The 24109-nt window shown below is 31.5% G+C and overlaps 2 protein-coding genes across 3 annotated transcripts; both read right to left on the bottom strand.

Annotated features, from left to right (window-relative positions):
* Window positions 1–7189: 7189 nt before the first annotated feature.
* LOC107872367 (plasmodesmata-located protein 7) lies at window positions 7190–9220 on the bottom strand. The gene is made up of 3 exons (XM_016719106.2): window positions 8249–9220; window positions 7625–7735; window positions 7190–7536 (listed from the first exon to the last, which is right to left on the bottom strand). The coding sequence occupies exons 1-3, from the start codon at window positions 8979–8981 to the stop codon at window positions 7529–7531; spliced, it is 852 nt and encodes a 283-aa protein (XP_016574592.2). The 5' UTR covers window positions 8982–9220; the 3' UTR covers window positions 7190–7528.
* Window positions 9221–15069: 5849 nt separating this feature from the next.
* LOC107870509 (TMV resistance protein N) lies at window positions 15070–20074 on the bottom strand. Of its 2 annotated transcripts, XR_001674168.2 has the most exons (5): window positions 19339–20074; window positions 18051–19143; window positions 17636–17911; window positions 15894–17453; window positions 15070–15387 (listed from the first exon to the last, which is right to left on the bottom strand). XR_001674168.2 is itself a non-coding variant. In XM_016717065.2 (4 exons), the coding sequence occupies exons 1-4, from the start codon at window positions 19815–19817 to the stop codon at window positions 16128–16130; spliced, it is 3174 nt and encodes a 1057-aa protein (XP_016572551.2). In that variant the 5' UTR covers window positions 19818–20074; the 3' UTR covers window positions 15198–16127. The 2 variants fall into 2 exon arrangements, 1 of the variants encoding a protein (XP_016572551.2); XM_016717065.2 differs by having other exon boundaries at window positions 15198–17453.
* Between the last annotated feature and the right edge of the window lie 4035 nt (window positions 20075–24109).

Raw genomic sequence — 24109 nt, 5'->3', positions numbered from 1 at the left:
CGTGAGATTCCAATTAACGCGGCAAAACAAATAAAATACGATAAATCGTATGCATATATACAATATTTCGGCAAAAAATATTCAATTTATGTACGCTTGTATAATCGTATGTTTTAAAGCTGTCTAACACGCTTATATTCAAGCGAAGAAAGTCATTTATTTCAATTACTTTAAATTAAAAATGTATAAAAATTTTAAGATAATTGATCTATTTTTACGGATCGACTTTAATTTCGTCACATTAAAACTTTTTGATTCACTTTAATTTCTTTGTCAAGATGTCATAAACAATAAGCAAAAAACTTTCTAATAAAAAATAGTTCGAGAACACCTTAATACAAGATATCAAAGCGAAGCAATATTTTCTATCGACGGTAAAAATTTACACGCATTTAATATATAAATTTAAATACATAACATGTATGTATTAATTTGATATATATACTGAATGCGTGTAAGTTACACTATAAATACCCCTATAATAAAGTATAATAAAGTATGATTTACTCCAAATCATCCTGGTTGGATAATCAAAAGTCCAAGTTGTTCATTTATTTATATCAGTCACCGTCTTAAAAAGTCTTATCATATTTTCCACATTTTGGATTTATTTTTAATTTTGAAATAAAATTTTTATTAAATTTTATTCCAACCAAATTAACAGGGAATTGACAGCTTCTTAGGAAAACAGCTTGAGATCAGATATCAATAAATAAAATAAATTATATAAAAAATTGCGCCGATTTATTAGCTGTTTTTAGGTTCGTGTATTCGATACCATGATTAAAATAAAATAATTAAACCTTTTGAACATTTCAGAATATTTGGTTTATGAATTATAAAGAAAATTAAAGCTAAATCAACTTAAAGTGTGATTGATTTAGTCCAATTATTGTAATTTTATCTTATATTTTTCATTCATTACTGGTACGATACATTAAAAACTCTTCATCTTCGATCTCTCATGCACGTTATTCATTGTTTTTCTAATTGATGCGACTTATCGAGGATGTTATCTTAGATATGAAGGCACGATGAACACATATAAGGGTAAGAGGATATGAGGTTGGAGTATGTTCATGTTAGTAGGTAGGCGTGTTGTTCTTATTCAAAGTTGTAATTTCGTGTTCCTGAATTCTTGTTGATCAAGTAAATCGCGTGTAGTATTAAATTGTGGTAGAATTGTTATGTTAGTATCTGTTGCTGTGTTACTCCGCATTGTCTTTTGTACCTCTATTACATATTTTCAAGATTGTATTTTGTCTCGCATCAAGAATCCACCTAAAACAACCTCTTTATCTCACTGTTGAAATAGTGGCACGAATTACGTGCACTCTATCCTTTTCAAAGTCCAAATGGGCCTATATCGTTGTTGTTGTCTAATTGTTGCAATTCTTGATATAGATTTCCTCTTTTCATGTGTAACTTTTTTTACAAAGGGGATTTATTTTTCATTAATTGCTTGTCTAGTTGTTGCAATTTCAAATATACATCTCCAATATTCATTTGTAACATTTTAAATGAGATTTATTTGATCTTGATCTAAGTTATACCTAGTATATTTATACATCATAAAATTTACGCCTTTGAACTCTCGTGTCATTCGTCATTTGTTTAATTGTTGCAATATTTGCCTAATTAGTAAATAAACGTTATCCCTCTAACGGTTTTGACTTAATTAAAATCGTATATTTATATAAGAAATTCACTTAATATTTATAAAAAATCTATTCCTAACTCATTAATAATGTTTTTTTAAAAAAACAAAAACAAAAACAAAGAAGTATACATCTTGGTAAGCTTAATTATATCTTTATCGTAGGTTAGCGTATGGTTAGAATTTCCCTTTCTAAATCTTACCTTGACTTGTACTTGGTCATTTAAAAATTACTCAAACATAAAAATTTAAAAAGTTAGGTAATGATGCAATAAAATTGTGATTTGGGTCAGCTAGCACAACAAGTTTCTTGTGAATCTCCTAAGTCATTTTGAATTTTGAAAACATATGAATAGAGATAAACAATTTCAAAATGGCAATTCGATGTATAAAGTATTCCGCGTAATAGGGTTTGAAGAAGGCTTACACCCTATTGAAGGGGTGTGATGTAGACGGTCTATCCTAATGCAAGCATTAATGATTGCTTTCACGTCTCAAATTCATGATCTATAGATTATATGGATATAATTTTATCGTTGCTTCGAATCTCCCAAATGAATGATAGCTAATTATAGCAGAAATGATACAATAAAGTTGAGAAAAAAAACGTGAATCTTTAGTCATTTTGAAAAAAAAAAAAATTAGGAATAGAGATAAGCAATTTCAAAATGACAACTCGATGCATAAAGTATTCTAATGCAAATTATGCTCTATTTTTATATACTTTTTACTTTTCACATTTAATTCGACCTAATATAAAGGTATTAAGATGAGCTAATAAATACTAGAAAAAAACAAAGAAATTAGTTCAAGCCAATTTCGCAATAAAACAAAACTACGCAGCCGCAATTGGCAAAGCAAAAGTTACAAAGAGGGGGCAAAATGTAATTAAGTCAAAAGATAGGGGCACTTTCGGCCAATTGGATCAGGAATATTGAAACTTTAGAAACTTGGGACGGTCGTAACAATAAAGAAAATTATCTCTAAAGTTGTAGTTAAGTGATAAATACTCGATTATCTTTAATTGAAAATCTCGTATTTGAATTTCATGAAGATATTTATTTCTTGTAAGAAGCGTTAGTCTGTCGGAAATAATCTCTTCACCTCACTTTTGAGGTAGTGATACGGACTGCGTATAATCTATCTTTACGAGACACTATTTTGTAGAAATATACTGAATATATTATTGTTGTTGTTGAATGTTACGATACAAATTTGAATTAATTAAGATTTAATACGGGTACGACACATCGAGCGAAAAAGTAATTAAACTTAGGAACGACATAACGTATCAACTGCATGTTTGTTGGCATTTTTTTTCTATTCGTTTATGTCACATTGATTGGAATTGATTTTTTTTGTCTGTAAATCCAATTTTTTTAAAAAGTTTTCTTTCATTTATTTCATTGGTTGGGTAGACATCAGTTTTATGGTTTTTTTTCTTCTATGCAGGGCCCACATTTTAAAGAATTATTTTCTCCTGTCTTTGTTGAAAAGAATGTTTACTGATATATAGTTAAATGTTAAATCAATCAAATTAAAATACATTTTGTATTTTAATTACAAAATTGTGATGATAGCTTATATGAAATCAAATTACGTGCGCTATTACAACTAATCCATGTTTTAAAAATGCAATTGCAATCAAATTATGTTCGTTAATTAAATTAAATTATAATAATTTGATTCACACGTGTCTGGTATTGTTCGATTTGACCTAATGGACCTCATGAATGGCCGATTCATCCTAACAATCAATGTTGAATCATATATGATCTTATGTTTATTGGCTCTAACTTTTACTCTTATAGGTCAGGATTGTCCCTTTCATTTAAGATGTGTGATTGCTGACGATATGTGTGTTAATTTTTCTTCAACGTTTCATAAGTAGTTCGACTTTTTCGCTTAATAGCTCCAATAGGAGCCTCATATGAGTTACAATCCAATTCGTTCTACTTACAAATTTATTGATGCTACCCAATAGGTGTATAGAACGAAGATATAGCAGATATATTTGATGAAATATCCGAGACGTGGACAAGCTAATCAATCTTGTTTGTTGGCTTTGTGTTCAACATTTAAAAGTTTTAGCAGTATATTTATTTTATCTCTAAAGATTTTTACACATAAATTTATGTTTCGAAAGTCCTACATTCTGATAAACCTGATATCATCAATCTAGTATTCTGTATCTGTCCTGATTACTAGTAAATACAAATAACCTTCTAGAAGAGTTGAACAATTACATACTTCTTTAACCAGTCATATGTATTTTGCCAGGATAAATTACTCAAGCGAGCGAAAAAAGTCATTCAGAAGCATACGGCATTAGTAGGATCTGGAAAAGAACCGCACCCTAAGGGGTTCGAACAATAAATTTGGTTATCAAGATGCATTTACATCATGCAAGATTGGGTAAGCAAAATAGATCAATTAAGGCCCATTAAGTTAATTGGATTGGGCTTGGCTATGTAAAACTCAAAAAATTGCGCGTAATACTTTTCAAATGGATTGGTCTTTAATTTTTGAGTAAATTTCAGAAAATATAGTATAGATTGGAATTACAAAATGTAGCAACACTTTCATTAATTAAAAATTCTTATCCAGATTTAGGTGCTTTTGAGGTAAAAATGGAAAGTAATGAATTAACGAATTTGGAAAGTGGAAACTTTTTTATTAAGATGTTATTGGGCCTTAAAAATGGTAAAAGCCCACTAAGTTAATTGGATTGGGCTTGGCCCTTTAACCTGTATGATGGATTTCAGTCCTTCACAAATGGCCCAATATAGTTAGTGTTGTGGGAAATATCAGGATGTGTACAATTCGGCCAATTAGTTTACCAACAAGACCAAAATATACACAAAATACACAGTATCGGTGAAAAATATGGAGTGAGTTATATATCGTATGGGGTCGTTTAGCAGAAAAATCGTAAAAAAAATCTCATTTTTTAGTAATTTGCTCATATGTCTTAAAAAAGTTCCACCCGTCTTTCCAAACCAACACGATCCATTAAATAGGTCATCAGGGACGCGCCCAAGAAGTTTCACCCAAAACCAATTCGAACGTTCATATTCACCTACAAATCCATAGGCGTTACACATACAAAAAAATTACAGAAAAAACCCTCAATTTTTAATATTTTGCTGATATGTTTTTGGAAAAAAACCTCCCAAACGTACTCAATTCGTTTAATAAGTCGTCTGGGGTGCCTAAGAAGTTTTGCCTAAAACCCATTCGAACGCCCATGACCACTCCAACCCATCAATCCATACGCTAACATACACAAAAAATTGCAAAAACTGCTCAATTTTAAGTATTTTGCTCATATGTCTAAAAAATAACCTCCACCTGCCCATAAAACCAACACAATTCATTTGATAGGCCGTTAGGGCACTGCCTGAGAAGTTTCACCCAAAATTTTTTTGAAGCCCGAGCCTACCCTGGTACCGTGAGGTAACACCCATAAAAAGTTTCAAAAAAACCCATAACTTCTGTCGTTCGTACGTTTGAATTGGAAAATGGCTCCCGCGGCCCTGTCAAAGCTATCCGATACATTTAATAGATCGTCAGGGGACAATTCGAGAAGTTTCGCCCAAAATATTTTTCGAAGCACGAGCCCACCCACCGAAAGTAGCAAAAAATCCACAATTCCTGCCATTTTGTCAGTTTGACTTGGAAAATAGCTCCCCGACACCGCCAATCAGGGGCGGAGCCAGCCTTCTGTTAATTCGGGGGTTCGGCCGAACCCCCTTCGACCAAAAAATATACTATTTATGCATAATTAAAATTATTTTTTATGTGGTTATAGTAGTTGTTGAACGCCTTTCGACTAAATTTTCTTCGAATATGAAACCCCTTTAGTTGAAATTCTAAGTTTTCTTTGAATATAGAACCCCCTTTGTTGAAATTCTGGCTCCACCTCTGCTGCCAATGCAACCTGATCCATATATGAGTGATGTAAAAGCGATTTCAATGTATGCATGCACTTTTTTCCCATTAATTCTTGTTTTATAAGTTTCGTTACAAAGTTTCATGAACATGGATGCACTATAAAGGAGAATATACAAGTGATTCATAATATTCCATTCACCTTTATCTGACATGGTAAGGAATATTAAATCACTTTAGTCAAAAGATACTAACATGTCCTCCACTAATATTTTCCATGCATCGTGTGTATTATGTACTAGTCGATGAAAATATAATAAAGTTAAATAGTAGATTGTCTTCGGTTAAAGTATAAATATCTCCTTTTTTAAAAGGAAATTCAAGTTTACAGACATAAAATCTTCTTTCATCCATTTAATAATATTCTTGACGTGTCACCTAATTTTAAGATACACTAAACTAATAATGTTGCGTGACTTGATGGAACAAACTCTGAATAAGTTATCGAGTCTAAAACTCCATCAAAAGTACCTTCCATCGATAAATATAACTCTCTTTTTCGCAATATTAACCCAAAATTTTCACACTTTATATTAATATTTTTCTTACACTATAAATACTGGCTTCCCATGCCCAACGCAAGGAATAAGCACCATCAATTTTTAGGTGTGGAATATCTAATATAGAATAAATAATCTCGTAAGCTAAATTTTGAGGTCAAATTAAATTTCAAGTCCAATTTTTTATTATTAATTTACTCAAAAGAGATCTTTAAATTGTAATCTAAAAAATAGGTGAGTAATACGTTTAAAATATATTCATTTACTAAACAGTTAGCTGAAAAGCACAGACAATTTACAACAAGGACAAGTATGGGGTGGTTTCTTGGGAGGGATTAACTAGTAGGTTATTTAAGTATAAAATTTGAGATTAAATCTATTTTATATTTAATTGAGGATATTACGATAAGTATTATGCTGCAATCATGAGTTAAATATCTCATATAGGATGTGAGATTGTTATCTATACTGATTATACTTAAATTTCAAAATTATAATTTCTGAATAACCCTTAAGAGTTTGACTCAAAAATTATGTATTAAGAAGTCGGGAGACACGAGTACGATCTTAATTTTAAAGCTTAATTTGGCATAAAAGACAAATTTAAGTACTTACATTGGGATGGGATGGGATGGATGGACTTAAAAGTTAAAAGTACGTACTCTCTCCATTTCATAATAAATGAATTATTAAATTTTGACACAAAGATTAAGAAAAAAATATTAAAGACATAAATTTAACACAAATTTCCATTTTTATCCCCAAAAAGAAAAAGTTGATCTTGTAATACCTTTTCAAAAGTTAATTGATTATCAAATCATAAGGGTAAATTTGGAAAAAAAAATCAATGATTCACTTATTTTAAAACACTAATAAATACCCCAACAATTCACTTATTCTGAAACTGAGGGAGTAGTATTTAGTTGTTATCTCAAAATAAAGATTTGGATACACAAGTTACCTTTTAAATATCAAGCATACAATGTTAAGGGTATGATTGAAAATAATTATAAATTTTAATATTAAATTTCTAAAATCACAATTATTTTTGAGCTAAAGTAACATTTAAAATGGCACAATACAAAACAAATATTAGTAATAGTTCATAATTCATCCAATTACTACAACATTCACATAAAGCAAAAGCAAATTTCTTTACATCAAAGTGAAGAGTGGAATCTTAGGCTTTTTCTTTTTCTTTTACAACGCTTTTTTTTTTTTTTTTTTTTTTTGATATTACACATCCCTAGAGCTCATCTTCACTTGGAAATCTCCTTTTCAATGAAAAATAATACAAAAATAAATCTCTTTCTAAAAAGACTAAATACATAAAAAGAAAAGAAAAGGACAAGTTGATGTAGATCATTGAGTAAAAGTCCAGCAAAAGTAGATCAAATTTGTAGAATTCATTTATAATTAATTATTTACCTGCAAAAAGAAAAACAAGAGAGAATTAAAATAATATTATATGAGAATGACAAAATTTATAAATGAGTAAGAAAGTAATTGTATTTACCATTTCTTCCAAACATTCTTCTCATGAAAGTTAATAAAATGATGAGAAGAGCAACACCAGCTAATAATCCAATGATAAGTGCAAATGTCTTCTCACTTTCACTATGGGAATCTGCCAATAATTAAATTAATTGGGTAGATTAAAATATAATTCATAATATGAACCTTAAACTATATATATGAGAATAAATATGAATATTCTTATATACCAAAAACTGTGAATATTCAGACCACCAAAGATTGTTGTACATACTGGAGTCTAGTTAGTACTCCTTCAAATCTTCGACTAATTAAAGGTGTCAGATTCTAGCCTTGAAAGGATACACTTTATAAAAGTGAAACTTCTCGACGTAAATCAGAATTAGTGGGGTTCAAAATAGGTAGAAAGTCAAAAACTGTGAATATCTCACTCAACATACACTCATATAGCTCATCTAGATGGGTCAGGCGCATATTAAAGTGAAAATGCATATTACTTGCCTATGGTTAACCGATAAATAAACATGTGTGTATGAAAGACGCGCATCTTTCATTCACCAATTTGATGTAAATACTGAAAGAGGATAACTTTTTACATCGTCTAATTGTAGTTTAACCTAAGAATAATAATTCAAAATGTACTCACCATGATGATTAGGTTTAGCATATAGACTAGCTCCCTTAGTTGTATACCTAGCATAACATTTTCCCAAAAACATATCACCATATACACCACCACCACACTCTTTTTTCAACCGTCCGATCGCCTCCGATATACAATCTTGACATTGGGCCATACTCAAATCACCCGCGCATTGGGCCATACCATGTACATCTTCCGATCCACCGGCCCGATAAAGCCCATTACCACCCATTAAACTACCCAAAACAGCATCCCTTCGGCCCATTTCATCTAAATCGAACCCATTAGACGGCCCACATTTTTTCATCACAACGGTTTTATCCTCCGAGCCCAAAAAGGAAATGTTATCATACTTCACGAAACACCCTTGTAATTGTAGAGCTCCACCACATGTCTGTTGGCATAACTCGGTGAGTTGACTCACCGAGCGTGCTAGACATGTGGCGCAATCCGGCATGGACAAGTCGCCTCGACATTGATATAAACCGTTGATCATGTCTTGCTGGGTGGACCCCACTATGCTATATTTGTTGTACGATGAGTAAGTAGCTGAGTTGACCAGGGAAGTCAGTAGGGAGTTGAGATTCGACTCGTACGGCGAGTCGGATGAATATTTTACTTGTGAGCAACCACCATAGATAAAACCATCAACAGACGAATCAGAGAAAGTTACAGGATAGAAAAAAGGAAAGAAAATGTACATGAAAATTAGAAGGAAATTGAGAAATTTAGCCATTTTCTTGAGCAAATTTTAGAACACTCTATAGCTATGAATGTGAGTGTGTTTGAGATATGGTAACTTCAATGAGTATTTAAGGAAAAAAATTGTGTTCTTTCTTTTAATATATTATGGTTATTTTTTATGAACATATTACATATGGCATGCAAAAAGTTTAAGGGTAGGAAATGGAAATAGCAAAAAGTTATGGGCCAGACTAGTCCGTTCCTTTAAATTGGTAGGCTTTTCCATTAAAATTAAATTGAATATTTCAAAAAAGCAAACGTAAAAAGAGAGCAACTTTGCTTGATCAAATAAAAGTTGGACCTTTTTAGTACTACTTACCATTAAAATTTGAGCTCCTAATTTATTTACTAAACTTTACATAAATGATTGCAGGTCTTCTTTTAGCCTTTACAATTTTTTTTTTTTAATTTTATATCTTTTTCATAATAAGTTTTAATTTTTATATATACGAAATCTAAAAACAATACAAAACAAATTTTGCAGTATACAAAATCCGAGTTTCAATCCAAGTGGGTGGACGGGGATTCATCTGAACCCCTTTATCGGAAAACTACACCTTATATACATGCATGATTAATACTAACTTATATATATATATATATATATATATATATATATATTTGAGATGTTGAATCTCTTCGACTTTTTCATATGCTAACTTTTTTATATATTGAAACCCTAATTAAAAATTTTAATTTCGTCACCAGCCACGACTTTAAATTTTAGGATTTAAATTCTTTTGATGCATGATAAAATGTGTACGTGTAATGTACATTACGTAAACTTTGCCAAAGCCAAAAGTTTGTACTTAGGCTAACTTGAGAAAGTGCTTCAACCATTTACCTTATCAGTAAAAGCACTTGTAATATTAGGTTACTTCATTTTGGTACATGACATTTAAAATCATTTTTTGTTTATAAAAAAAAAAAAAAAAGAACAAGGAAAAGAACTTTGTTTATGTGTGGATTTTTCGCATATCGAAAAGAGAGAATTCTGAAAAAGAAAAGTTTATGGTAAAAAATACACCTAAACTATCACTTATTTCCCGAGTTTCATACATCAAAACATCTATTGTTTTATTTAATTTGCTTAACTATCGCTATTTAGTGACTTTTAACGTCTCAACTATCCATTCCGTCATTTACCTAACGATCTAAAGTATCACGTTTGACCTTTTTGTGGGCTTCACATTCCAACTATCCATTATTTACCTACCTAAAGTATCTATCTTTTCACGAGTTTCATACCCAACTATCTATTATTCTATTCACCTATCTAAAGTATCACCTTTTTGTGAGTTTCATACCTCAATTATTCGTTGTTCTGCTTACCTATCCAACATATCACCTTTTTGGGGGCTTCATTGTATCTCAACTATTAATCCATTTGTATCAAAACATACCTCAATGCTGAGTTGAAATAGATATTTCTTATTTTTGTGTTTCTATTTTATTTCCCTTTTTTATTTTGTATAAATAAATAAATATCAACCCTTTTGAAAGTTATACTCTCTCTCACTTTTTTAATTACTTTGCTTTCTCTCCCTATTAATATACATAACATAGCAGACATATACATAATATTCTGTGTATATGTTGAAATTTTTATAATATGTATAGGGAGTTGAGATTTTTTTGTAATAGTGAAAACATAAGTTGTGTATTTGTGTAATTTTTAGTTTTTTTTTTTTCGGGGTTTCTACTAATACTGGGCCAAAACCCAAAAGTCTCAATTTACTCTAAAATTGGGCCAAATTTGCCGGTTCCAATTATACGTGATTGGTACCTTTTAAAACATAGTCAAGTTTCGCAAAAACTGTTTAAAGTTTAGCACTCTATGGCCAAGTGGTTCAATGAAATTGGATTTAGCATCATGGTTCAATTCCCAACAGAAAAAAATATTAGATGATTTCTTCCTATCTGTTCTAGCCTTGATGGACAGAGTTACTTGATACCCCTTGTTGGCCATGAAATTACTCGAGGTGCCCGCAAGCTAATCCAGACTCCAGATACCACAATTATAAAAAGAAAACGTTTAAAGTTTAACCACTTAAAACAAGTTCCATAAAATTTAGATAAATATAGGGCAAACAATAAAAATGTAATTGTCTAGATACACAAGTCAAAATTCGGATGTATTTGAGGTACACAGACCAAAAAATTAAATGTATTCAAATCTCCAAAACTCATTTATATCGGAGATACACAGGCCTAAAATACACACCATTTTCTTTACCTGATATGTTTTGTAATTAATTTATAAAGTTAAGGGAGTTATTTCTTCGTAATGAAAAACTTCAGACTCTCCAAGAGCCAAACTTTAGACCTTAAATTTAATGTTCTGAATTTGAAGTTGGATTCTAGTATATATTATCGAGTCTAAAATTTGAATTTCGCAATTTAAATTTCAAATTCAATAGAAGAGATGGTTAGTTTAATATTTTTGTTTTTTGTTATAAAATTTTAATTCTTTATCTCTGAAATAAGATAAGGTCTACATACATGTTATTGTTGTTGATGTTGAAACTATGACTATTCTTTAAATTGTGATGCTACAAACAACTATTTATTCACTTCCTCATCCCAATTGTTAAGAAAAACTGTATTTGTTTTCTCATAGCAAATTAAACTAATTAGTCTTTCATATAAAAGTAAAATCTTGCAAACTATTACGAATTAATATTCATAGCCATACCTAATTGGAATTAAAAATCATTAAAAGATGGGAAAAGGGTCAAATATAAAATATATTCCATCAACTTTAACTTTGCAATTTAGAGCAAATACTGACCTTGTTCAGAAATTGATACATATATATAGGGGTGTTCATGGTTTGGTTTTTAACCAAATCGAATCGCGATCTAAATCAAACCAATTAAAAAAATCGATAGTTAGGTTGGTTTGATTTGGTTTTGAATTTTAAAAAACTGATACTAACCCAGTTTAGAACCAATAAAACTTAACCAAAACATCAAAACAGAAAAAGGGAGGTATAGAAAATTGAGGATATCGTAAAAGAGTGGATTCAATATCTGTATAGTTTGACCTAATCGTCAACAAAATAAGTATGTAAAAATCATAAAAAATTAAAAAGTTTAAATCTCACCATCGAAAAAGAGATCTTGCATATATCATCCTTTGAAATATATCATAGTTTGCATACAAACCTGAATCGATAAAAATATTTTAAAAAATACTTTACGATTCAGGTGTGTTTGCAAACTTTGACATACAAAGGCTATCAAAAGCTGCGAAAAAAAAAAAAAAAGAACAAAAATGGCTATGAATTGATGTCAGGCTTCAAAAAGTGTCTCGTGTTTATATAGATATATTGGGTAATGTTAAAGAAAATCTTGGCCGTTGAATTTATACCCAAATAGAATATTTTGGAGGCTGTCTTTGTACCACTTAGAAAACCCTAGTTATGTATAATTACATTTGTAGCCTTACTATATATTATGATAATTTAATTAATTCATACCAAATAATAATGAGAAACAAGTAGTAATAAATTATATTCCTACCAAATATATTCAAAAAGAGTGGCTTCTGAATAAAATGCTGCAAGTTGAAGTAGATCTAGTGTCTTCAAAAATCTACATACTATCATAATATTATTAAAAATAATTATATATTCAGTGGCGGAGCCGGTCTTTGTATATTTTATGTATATACATTATACTATTTGATACCTCTATCGACAAAAAAAAAAATATTATTTACAAATCATTAGAATTATATTTTTTGTATGTATAATAGATGTGGAACCTCCTTCGATTAATTTTTTTTTCAAACTTTAAACCCCCTTCGTGGAAATCCAAGCTTTACACCTGTGCATGTAATCCTTTAAAGTATGTTATAGTTTTCATATGAACCTGAATCGACATATGTAGACGTCTGTTGCTCAGACTCTTAAAATTGCATCAATTACATGCAAGATCCTTCAAAAGTATTATATTTTAAGTATTATATTTTGTGAGGATCTAGCACGAATGCCATAATATTTTTAAAAAGTTCAAATAACATTCGTACATTGGCGATTCAGGTGCGTATCGAAGCTTTGACATACAAAGGCTATAAATCAAAACAATTGCTGAGATTAAAGAAAAAAGAAAGTGGAAAGAAATGAGTATGAGTTTGTGTGAGTCTTCAAAAAAGTTGCTAGGTATATATAGATACATATATTGATATTATTCCCTACTATAATATAGTTTGGAGGCTGAGCTTATAACACTTAGAAAACCCTAGTTCTATGAAATTACATTGTGGCCCTTTTAGATATTTATATTATGACATTATTGACCTTGCATCTTATTATTAGTATTATATTGTTGCACTAAATGTATGGCACATGAAAAGAAAGAAATGCAAATAAAATAAATTTTTAGTTATTTGAGAAAAAAAATATGATATTAGCAGAGCCATGATTTGAATTTTATGGGTTCTGAATTCTAATATTATTAAGTTATTGGTTTCTAAATTAATATTATATATATTCAATGAATTTTTACGACAAAGATTGAAGCAGAGCTAGTGGCTTTGGCCGAACCCGATTGCCATCTTTTACTGTTCTTCTCTCTAATTTTGCTTTTCCAAAGCTAATGACATTTTAGACCTTAGTTCGTTATAGAATAAAGGGTAAAAAAGCATAGCCTATAATATCCCATTTTTTTTGTGGTTCATTCTTGACTACCTTAACAGTTAACAAATGTTTATCGAAATATGTATCAACTATTAATTATTTACTTTTCCTATCTAAAGGATGATGTTTTTGATCCTCAACTCTTTGTTATATATAAATGGTACTCCATATATTAGAAGTTAGAACACAACCAGTTTGTCTTTCTTGCTTACCAAAATGCAAACTATGTAACTACTTATATGTTTACGAGATAGACAAACTTGCTTTATAGTGATGCATCTTCAATGCAAAGTTAAGCCACATATACTGACAGTGTAAAGATTTTTATGTTATTAGTAAATTTTAATTTTTAACACGTAATAATAGATAAGTTTGCTTTAATAAAGTAACGCGGAACCTTAAAGACAAGATATCGGGGCGAAGATATTGTGATGGGCCCGGGTTTGCCCCATTTGTGTAACAATATGCAATGAAGGTTGAACACCTTTCATCACCTTTCATCAAAAACTTATAGTAGTATATATATAGAAAATTGTAAGAACTATATATAAACACAGAGTAAGTGCTGGAAAAAAGATGTTTTATTAATGAAACAGAAAGCATATTAAATAGAGTTACAGATAAACTAAGACGAGTCCTAAACTAACTAAACTAGACTAGTCCTAAATAAACAGAACTGCTGAAACATAAATTCTAATTACACTTCTAACTACTAACTAATTTGATACATGATGTTTCAATACTATATAGGTTAAAAGTTACTACTTATACACATATTAAATCTTGAACATCTTATACGAAATTTCTGGCTCTGCTGCTGTATAATGTCACCACCTTAGGGTGCGACCCTTTCCCAAACCTCGCAACACGAGATGCTTTGTGCACAAGACCTTCTTGCCCTTATTGTTGTGAGTGCATAATAATATTTTCAATAAAACTACAATCTCACAACCTACTAATTAAGTGTTTTCATCTTGATGAGACTTCCAACCAATATGTTAAATGAACAATCAAAGAATGCTAACAATATGCAGTAAGTTTCCAACATCACTGTATATATGCAGTCAAATTTTCTATACATACAATATAATTTAGCGACAAAGGGTGTTCATTTGACCAACCTTCAGTTGATGTGGCTTTGCCACTGACTGTTGGGGGATGGTATTTACACATGCCACTACTTGATTAAACTTACTACTAGAAAGATTGCTTCTAAGCCTAAAGCCAATGTATAAATACTGCTTACTTTGGACTCGCGATGAACGCACGTGTCCACCACTAGTATGAGAAACAAGCAATAAGTAGTAGTACAACAACACATAATGAACATAACCAGACTACCACCAAATAATAATATCCTCAATCTACCCAAAACTACAAACATCATCAAAACTCCAAGAACAAGAAACCACAAGCATAGCACGACAACTATTAGTACAGACAACAAAAACAAATTAATTATATAGCTATGTAAGTAGCATTAGTGTTTCTATAGCTATGTACATGTTCATCTTGTTTGATTCTAATTTGATGCTATGTCAGACAACTCTAATTCTGAAATAACAAAACTGTACTTCGTATTGCTACCACATGCAGATTTGACAGTGGATCGGAATCAATAAAGAAGTATGCTACTTTGGTAGAACTTGGTGGTGGCGGAGAAAGTATTTGAGCTCTGCATCCTGATGGAAGAATAGTTGCTCTATCACTAGAGGTACGTTTGACTACTGGAAATACTTCTTCCTTGCTCCGGTTGCTTTTTGATGCAACATACAAACAAATAGTTGCTCAGTTTGCACAGCAAAAGTAATCCAAAACGAGAGTGAAAATATAGTTAGAACCACTTACAAGTAATCCAAATATGGATGTTACACCTTAATTTATCAATTCAATGTCAACAAGACAGCAGACCATAAGATTTTAAAACAGCCTACTCCTAATCCAAATGGAGCGATCACAATATCAGATTGAATCATTAATTGTCTAGAGAGCAAAGAGATGCAAAGTAACTTTGTTGCTTAACTGTCTAGTGCTTAATGTTTTTGCAAGAAATTTGACAGATGATGAGAACAAAGGAAATAGCATTGAAGTATTCATCTGCTACTAAAAAATCACTGACGATATGCAAATCACCCATCAATGAGCTCCTTAATAGGGGAAAGAAGAAAGAGTCAGAAGAATACAGCTAATAGGCGAGAACACAATTTCACTGCCAACTAGAAAAAGAAAACAAGTCAAACTTGTTGTTAGTCTTTAACTTACCTTGGTTAATCCATCATAAAGGGAGAAAAGATGAAATGTAAATCACCCATCGATGAGCTCTTGGCAATAGGCGAAACAAAGAGGGAAAAGAAAGAAGGCTGCAATGTGGCCTTTGTTTCTTAGAAGAGGAGCGACTGTCTTCATCATGGTGTTTGCTATCATCATATCTGGTCCTCCTTGTCCCGAGGCAATATTCATCCTTATTTTCCTTTATTTGCAACAAGGCCTAAACGCCTAGTTCATCTTATACAACAAACGAAATATATACTTAATTTTTTCAGAGGAAGATAACATGATGTGCCTATAGTCATTTGGCGTTTTTCCATTTGCCTTAGAAATATCCCATAAACCAGCAAAAGGTATCAAGAAAAAATGAATACCATTACGTTCTAGAGAATATTTTGAGTGGTTGGACAAGACAAGTTTCCGTGTGATGCACGACACCCCATCATCATTTAAGGGAATCAAGTGAGCCGTGATGTCAGTTAATATGCCATGATAACATACAGCAAATCCCGAGAAGCTATCATGTATGTACCAATTCTCTGGCAAATAGACCGATACACCATCAATTCCCTGGTATGGGAACCTTGGCATCCCATGCCACCGCCAACCTGTAATCACTCTAAGCGACAAGGAATCTGAAGCAGAGATGTCGTGCTGCAATAATGAGAGATTCCGAAATAGCGAATTACAGATCCAATAATTTGTCCAGTCTGCTTCTATTGTATCTAATTGAACTGGAAATTCTGGCAGCTGTGTAAGCCTCTTGCAATGTGATAAGTCCAAGCATCGAAGAGCACCAAGTTGGGCTATTCTTCGAGGCAAATGCTCAAAATTATTTCCACTGAGATCCAACTTTTTCAAAGAGGATAAGCATCCAATGTCATCCAGAAGTTCTCCATCTATCAGACTGCAGTAACTGAGATTCAGAATTTCCAAGGAGCGTAACCCTTCATTCACCCGAGGGAACGCAAATAACACTCGTTCTGCTGATCTGTTTTTTCCAAAACTCAAGAATTTAAGCTTGTTCAAGCGGACGATGGAAGATGGAGGTCGTGAAATTAGAGTGAATCTAGCATCAAGCTCCTCCAAGTTTTCTAAATCACCTATCTCTTCCGGCAAGCTTTCAAATTTTGAGCAAAACGACACATCCATCTTCACCAAACATTTCAACTTACAAATGCTGCTTGGAAGAGCTACAAGATTTTTCATATTACACAAATGGAGCTCTCCCTTTTTCATATGAGTTAGGTACTGAATAGAAGAGGGCTTCACATTTCCCATCACTTCTGGAAATATCTCTAAACTAGAGCAATCCTCCAGATTCAGATATTCAAGAGATTCCCCACTAACACGTGGAAACCTCTCAAGGCTTTCACAACCATACAAATCTAAGCGGATGAGTTTTCGGCAATTTCCCAGGGAATGGTGAACCTCTTTCAGACTCTTACATCTCCCTAAATCCAAATGCTCCAAATTTGGCATCCCACTGAAGTCTGGTGTTTGCATTAGGTTTTGTGAGCTGCTGAGATCTAGCCTCCGTAGACATGGGAAATGCTGCAATTCAGGACACACAATAACAAATATTTCTTATTATACATTGCAGGCATAATATAACATGAAAAATCGGGTCGCTATAGTGAAATGCCGTTATAACGAGGTGACGTTACAGAGAGGTCTGACTATATATCTATGTATTTGACCAAAAATAAAAATAAAAATGAATTCAACAATTGTACCTTTGTTTCAAACCATAAATGTCGCAGCAAACCTTCTCTGAGTTCAAGATGAACAAGTGTTTTGGGTTCAAAATCTTCTGGCAACGATTCCCAAGGATATCCAAAAATCTCAATCCAACACAAGCTGTTGGGCAGGTACTCAATGGCATCATGTGTATCAAATTCGTTGATGTGTAATATTTTAAGCCTTTCCATATTTTTCATGACTTGTTTGCTCAAGCGTAGTTTTTTAATGCTGTCATCATGCAGCCAGATTGATTCCATTGATTTTGTCTCCTGATAAAAAAGATCATTAGTCCACAAAAAGAAGAAGGTAAAATGTACGCAGTCCATGCCACTACCTCGAGGTGACGTAGAGAGGCTGTTTCCGATGGACCCCTGGGGGTTGAAGTACAGCATTGTTTAGCCTACTTACTGTATTGTTCAGCATCACTTCTTCGAAATCTTCAACGTCCCATATTCTGCTAGGTTCTCCCAAATCTTTCTGTATTTTTTTCACGACATATCTACCCATATCTTCAATCAAGTCATGCATTTCAAGCCTATCATCTCCAGAGATGAACACAAGAGATTTATCAATTAGGACATCCAATCCGTATTCAGCTCCAATATTATAGCTGTCGAGGATTCTTCGGACATGAGTTTTAAGATATCCTCTGAAGAAACATGCCATATCCAGGAACATCTTTTTCTCTTCGGGCTCTAAACCATCATAACTTATTTTGAGTTTCTCAACAATTTCTGATGTTGACTTGTCCTTTATTTTATCTACTATTCTTCTCCACTGAGTTAGGTCTTTCCTATGCAACAAAGAACCCCACACCTTGAGGGATAAAGGAAGGCCTTTAGCATGATTTACCACCTCCAACGAGAACATCTTAAAACACTCATCTGGAATTTTGTTTTTGAAAGCATGTTGATTGAACAACAACATAGCTTCATCATCGGGTAGTGTAGATACTTCATATATTGCATCAGCATTCTCTATCAATTGTCTATTTCTAGTTGTTATCACAACTCTGCTGCCACTACCAAACCAATGAAGACCACCGGCTAAATACACCAAATGATCACTATGATCTATGTCATCAAGCACGATTAGCACCTTCATAGAACAAAGTCTTGTTGGAATCATACACTTCCCATCTAACTTATTATTGATGTAATTGTCTTTTTTCTTCAATAGTTCAGATAGAAGGATATTTTGTAAAGAATGCAATTGATTCTTTTTTCCATTTTCTTTAACATCTGCAAGAAAACAAGCAGCTTTGAATCGATAAGATAGAGTATCAAAGATGGCTCTTGCAATTGTCGTTTTACCAACTCCTCCTATTCCCCAGATCCCTATCATCCGAACATCATTGATTTCTATCTGAAGTCGGGATTTTAGTTTCTCTAAATGAGCATTTATTCCCACAACATCTTGCAAAGAAGATACAGAATAACCCCTCTGGCATAGTTTGGAAGAGATTTGGTCGACGATCAGCTGAACTTTCTCTGATTCATTCCTACATAAATGAGAAGATCGATAGGAGCATGCCTTCTTAATGATAGAAACATGTAAAAACATTTCTTACTTCTAAATGATAATATGACTAATTTATTTAGTGCTGATTCTGTTTAACTGACACAAACATCCAAATTTAAATGGAAATTCTTCCGTTTCTTTCTTCATTAAAAGCAATTATGTGTTTTCAACTCACTTGCCACGGATATCAGGTGCTTTTATATTTGCAGCAGCAGTTAGAGCAGTTCTCCATCGTTGCACCTTCTGCATCCCCTCAACATCATCCTTATGCTTCAGTACATATTCGTCAAATGATTTTTTAAAGTCTCCACTTTGATATCGAACATGTGATGGATCCACATCATAGAAGATCGGTATGACTGTTTGTCCATTTTCTTCTTCCTTGCATTCCATGATCTTCACTAGTTCATTCAAGCACCACCTCGATGTAGCAAAATTCTTTGAGAAAACAACGAGTGCAAATTGAGACTCTTCGATAGCTTTAGGGAGTTCTTCTGGAATTGATTCACCATCCTCTATCCTTTTATCATCTAGAAAGGTGTTTATTCCCCGGTTTTTCAAACCTTCATACAAGTCTCTAAAACTTAGAAACACATCATACTTCCATCGAGGACGGTACTGTGAATTACTCGCAAAAGAGGAAGAAGATGCCATGGATGTCTGAAAGGGAGGACACACGGTGTGATAATTATCAGATGAAGAAATAGAAAGAAAATGAAAGATGAATGATTCTATAAAGTATTAATACTCCACTTGTCATTAAAGAGGAAATACGAGGTTTAAAAATCATGCATAGTTGCAAAGTTAATATGGAGTTTATTTTCTTGAACTCGATACATGTTAAATAAATTTAAAACGGAGAGAGTAGTATATGGGCTATGGTATATTTTAATTGAAGGAAGTAGAAAATTCCATCAAAGACCACCTACCCACTCTTAAAATATGTAAATAATGGCACTGCTAGTTGCAGTCCCTCTTCTTACTAATTATATAATAATAGTCCCATATGCACTAAATAGTTTCTGCCCTTTTAATTTCTCAAAGGTTAAATTTTGGTTTTTGGTGTTTCGACTAGTACTGGGCCAAAACCCAAGAGTCTCAATTTACTCTAAAATTGGGCCAAATTTACCGTTCCAATCATACGTGATTGGTAGCTTTTAAAACATAGTCAGTTTTCACAACAACTGTTTAAATTTTAGCATTCAGGGTATTCAATGAAATTGAATTGCATATTATGAGGTCTCACGTTCAATTTCCAACAGAGATAAATATTAGATGATTTCTTCCTATCTGTTCTAGCATTGGTGGACAGAGTTACCTAGTACCTGTTGCTGGTGGAAGGTGACAGGTATCCCATAAAATTAATCAAGATGTGCGCAAGCTGATACAGACACCACAATTATAAAAAGAAGACGTTTAAAGTTTAACCACTTAAAGCAAGTTCCATAAAATTTAGATAAATATAGGGCAGACAACAAAAATGTAATTGTCTAGATACCCTAGTCAAAATTTGGGTGTATTTGAAATACACAGACCAAAAATCATGTGTATTCAAAACTTCAAAACTCATGTGTATCTGAGATACACAAGCCTAAAATACACACGATTTTCTTCACCTGATATGTTTTGTAATTAATTTAAAGTCAAGGGAGTTATTTCTTCGTAATGAAAAAACTTCAGACCTTTCCTAGAGCCAAACTTTAGACCTTGTTTAATGTTCCGAATTTAAAGTTGGGTTCTAACATATATCATCGAGTCTAAAGTTTGAATTTCGCAATTTCAAATTCAAATTCTATAGTATGAAGTTTGAAGAGATGGTTAGTTTAAGTGAAATTTTTTGTTTTGTATTATAAACTTTTGACTTTTTATCTCTAAGGTAGGATAAGATCTACGTATTTGTGATGCTACTTACAACTATTTAGAGATAGGATTAAAATTTGGTCAAATCAGTTTTTAATTTATTTATTTTAGTATTTTTTCAGATATTTGGTTAACTAAAAAGTGCTTAAACAAATTAAAAACTGATTAAAAAAAGTAAAAAGTGAGAAATTGGGTACTTAAAGCTTTTCATTTTTTAAATTAAAATTCTTTTAGATTTGACCAATATATTTATCATTTTATCCCTTAAATTTTTCTTCAATTCCAGTAATACCCTGAATTTATAACCCTTCATATATAGTTTTTCTTATTCTTTTGGCGCTTTGCTTCATCTCTTCCCTCTAATTTTCTCTTTCAGCTTTCTCGTTTTCACTCAATCCATCAATATATTGGAGGTTTGCTCAAAAATTTTATTTTATAATTTAAGTTATTTAAACAACAAAAAAGTGTTTAACATCACTTGTTATCAACAAGTTATTTTCATTTTCAACACCTTTATTCAAACACTTATCTACTTAATTTATAAATATTTATTTTAACCTTTTAATTACTTAAACTAAAAGGCTATTTTTTAATTACTTAAGCTATTTTTAAGTAGCACTTATCTGCTATTTTTTCCTCCTCCCAATTGTTAAGAAAAACTGTATTTGTTTTCTCAATGATACCGCAAATTAAAATAATTAGTCTTTCATATAAAAGCAAACTCTTACAAGCTATTACAAATTACTCCCTCTGTTTTAAAATAATTGGCCTTTTTTGACTTGGCATTTCCCTTAAGAAAATATTTATTAGAGGTTTATTTTACCAAATTAGCTTTATTAATTATGCTTTGAAAATATACATTTGAATAAATATACTTTGTTTAGTCCTTTAGTGTTGAGGGTAGTATTGAAAGAACGTATCAAAATACTTTGGATTTCATTAAAAGGAACAACTAAATTGAAACAAATATTTTTAGAAAGAGGATTAACTAAAATAAAATCGGAGGGATAATATTCATAGCCATACCTAATTGGAATTAAAAAACATTAAAGATAAGAAAATGGTCAAATATATTTCTGAACTTTGCAACTTAGAGCAAATATAAAAAGTGATACATATATACGCTTGTTATCTAATAAATAATATATAAATACCATCATCGCGTATAATACGAGTTTTAGTTCATTAAGCTGTCCTTTTACGGAATACCCTCATCCTCTAACAATAATGCATATAAAAAAGGATAGACATGCTTCAAAAAGTGTCTCGTGTTTATACAGATATATTGGGTAATGTTAAAGAAAATCTTGGCCGTTGAATTTATACCCAAATAGAATATTTTGGAGGCTGTGTTTGTACCACTTAGAAAACCCTAATTATGTATAATTACATTTGTAGCCCTACTATATATTATGATAATTTAATTAATTCCTACCAAATAATAATGAGAAACAATTAGTAATAAATTATATTCCTACCAAATATGTTCAAAGAGAGTGGCTTCTGAATAAAATGCTGCAAGTTGAAGTAGATCTAGTGTCTTCAAAATCTACATACCATCATAATGTTATTAAAAACAATTATATATTCAGTGGCGGAGCCGGTCTTTGTATATTTTATGTATATATATTATACTATATTTTATATTCCTATCGATAGAAAATTATATTATTTATAAATCATTAAAATTATATTTTTTGTATATATAATAGATGTCGAACCTTTTTTGATTAATTTCTTTTTCAAATTTTGAACCCACTTCGTGGAAATCCAAGCTACATGTATATATTGCACTTTGTGCATGTCATCCTTTAAAGTATGTCATAGTTTTCATACGAACCTGAATCGACATATGTAAACATCTGTTGCTCAGACTCTTAAAATTGCGCCAATTGCATGCAAGATCCTTCAAAAGTATTATATTTTGTGAGGATCTAACACGAATGCCGTAATATTTTTAGAAAATTCAAACAACATTCGTACATTGGCGATTTAGGTGCGTATCGAAGCTTTGACATACAAAGGCTATAATTCAAAACAATTTGTAAGAGTAAAGAAAAAAGAAAATGGAAAAAAATGAGTATGAGTTTGTGTGAGTCCTCAAAAAAGTTGCTAGGTATATATAGATACATATATTGATATTATTCCCTACTATAATATAGTTTGGAGGCTGTGCTTATAACACTTAGAGAACCCTAGTTCTATGAAATTACTTTGTAGCCCTTTTAGATATTTATATTATGACATTATTGACCTTGCGTCTTATTATATTGTTGCACTAAATGTATGGCACATGAAAGGGCTGTCATTTGACCTTAAAGGAAATTAAAGAAAGAAATACATATAAAAGAAATTTTAACTTATTTGAGAAAAAACAATCTCATGTTTGGTGAGTCAAGATTTGAAATTTATGAATTCTGAATTCTATTACTTTTAAATTATTGATTTTTAAATTAATACTATATACATATTCAATAAATTTTTACGGCAAAGCTAATGGCTTTGACCGAATCCGATTGCCATCTTTTATTGTTCTTCTCTCTAATTCTGCTATTCCAAAGCTAATGATATTTTAGACCTTAGTTTGTGATAAATAAAAAAGCATAGCATGCAATATCTCAATTTTTTTAGGTTCATACCTGACTATTAAATGTGTGAGTTTACTATTTTAACAGTTAACAAATGTTTATCAAAATATGTATCAACTATTAATTATTTACTTTTCCTATCTAAAGGATGATGTTTTTGATCCTCAACTCTTTGTTATATATAAATGGTACTCCATATATTAGAAGTTAGAACACAACCAGTTTGTCTTTCTTGCTTACCAAAATGCAAACTATGTAACTACTTATATGTTTACGAGATAGACAAACTGGCTTTATAGTGATGCATCTTCAATTCAAAGTTAAGCCACATATACTGATAGAGTAGAGATTTTTATGTTATTAGTAAATTTTAATTTTTAACACTTAATAATAGATAAGTTACTAGGTCACCAATTAATCTATATCCGCACTTTATTTGGTTGTTGACCGACGAAAAGAAGTTGAGATAGGAGAAAGTTTTTAAGCTAAAAAAGAAGA

Source organism: Capsicum annuum, chromosome 12 (assembly GCF_002878395.1).
Source record: "Capsicum annuum cultivar UCD-10X-F1 chromosome 12, UCD10Xv1.1, whole genome shotgun sequence".
NCBI classification, from domain to species: Eukaryota; Viridiplantae; Streptophyta; class Magnoliopsida; order Solanales; family Solanaceae; genus Capsicum; species Capsicum annuum.
The sequence above is the reverse complement of the archived record's forward strand: the minus strand, read 5'-3'. Positions and strand labels throughout refer to the sequence as shown.

Coding starts and splice junctions, on each gene's coding strand:
- LOC107872367 (XM_016719106.2), bottom strand. CDS start 8,981: ATGGCTAAATTTCTCAATTTCCTTCTAATTTTCATGTACATTTTCTTT. Junction 7,736..8,248: donor TGCTAAACCTAATCATCATG/GTGAGTACATTT, acceptor AATTATTGGCAG/ATTCCCATAGTGAAAGTGAG.
- LOC107870509 (XM_016717065.2), bottom strand. CDS start 19,817: ATGGCATCTTCTTCCTCTTTTGCGAGTAATTCACAGTACCGTCCTCGA. Junction 17,912..18,050: donor AAGTGATGCTGAACAATACA/GTAAGTAGGCTA, acceptor CTTTTTTATCAG/GAGACAAAATCAATGGAATC. Junction 17,454..17,635: donor ATTTATGGTTTGAAACAAAG/GTACAATTGTTG, acceptor CCTGAATTGCAG/CATTTCCCATGTCTACGGAG.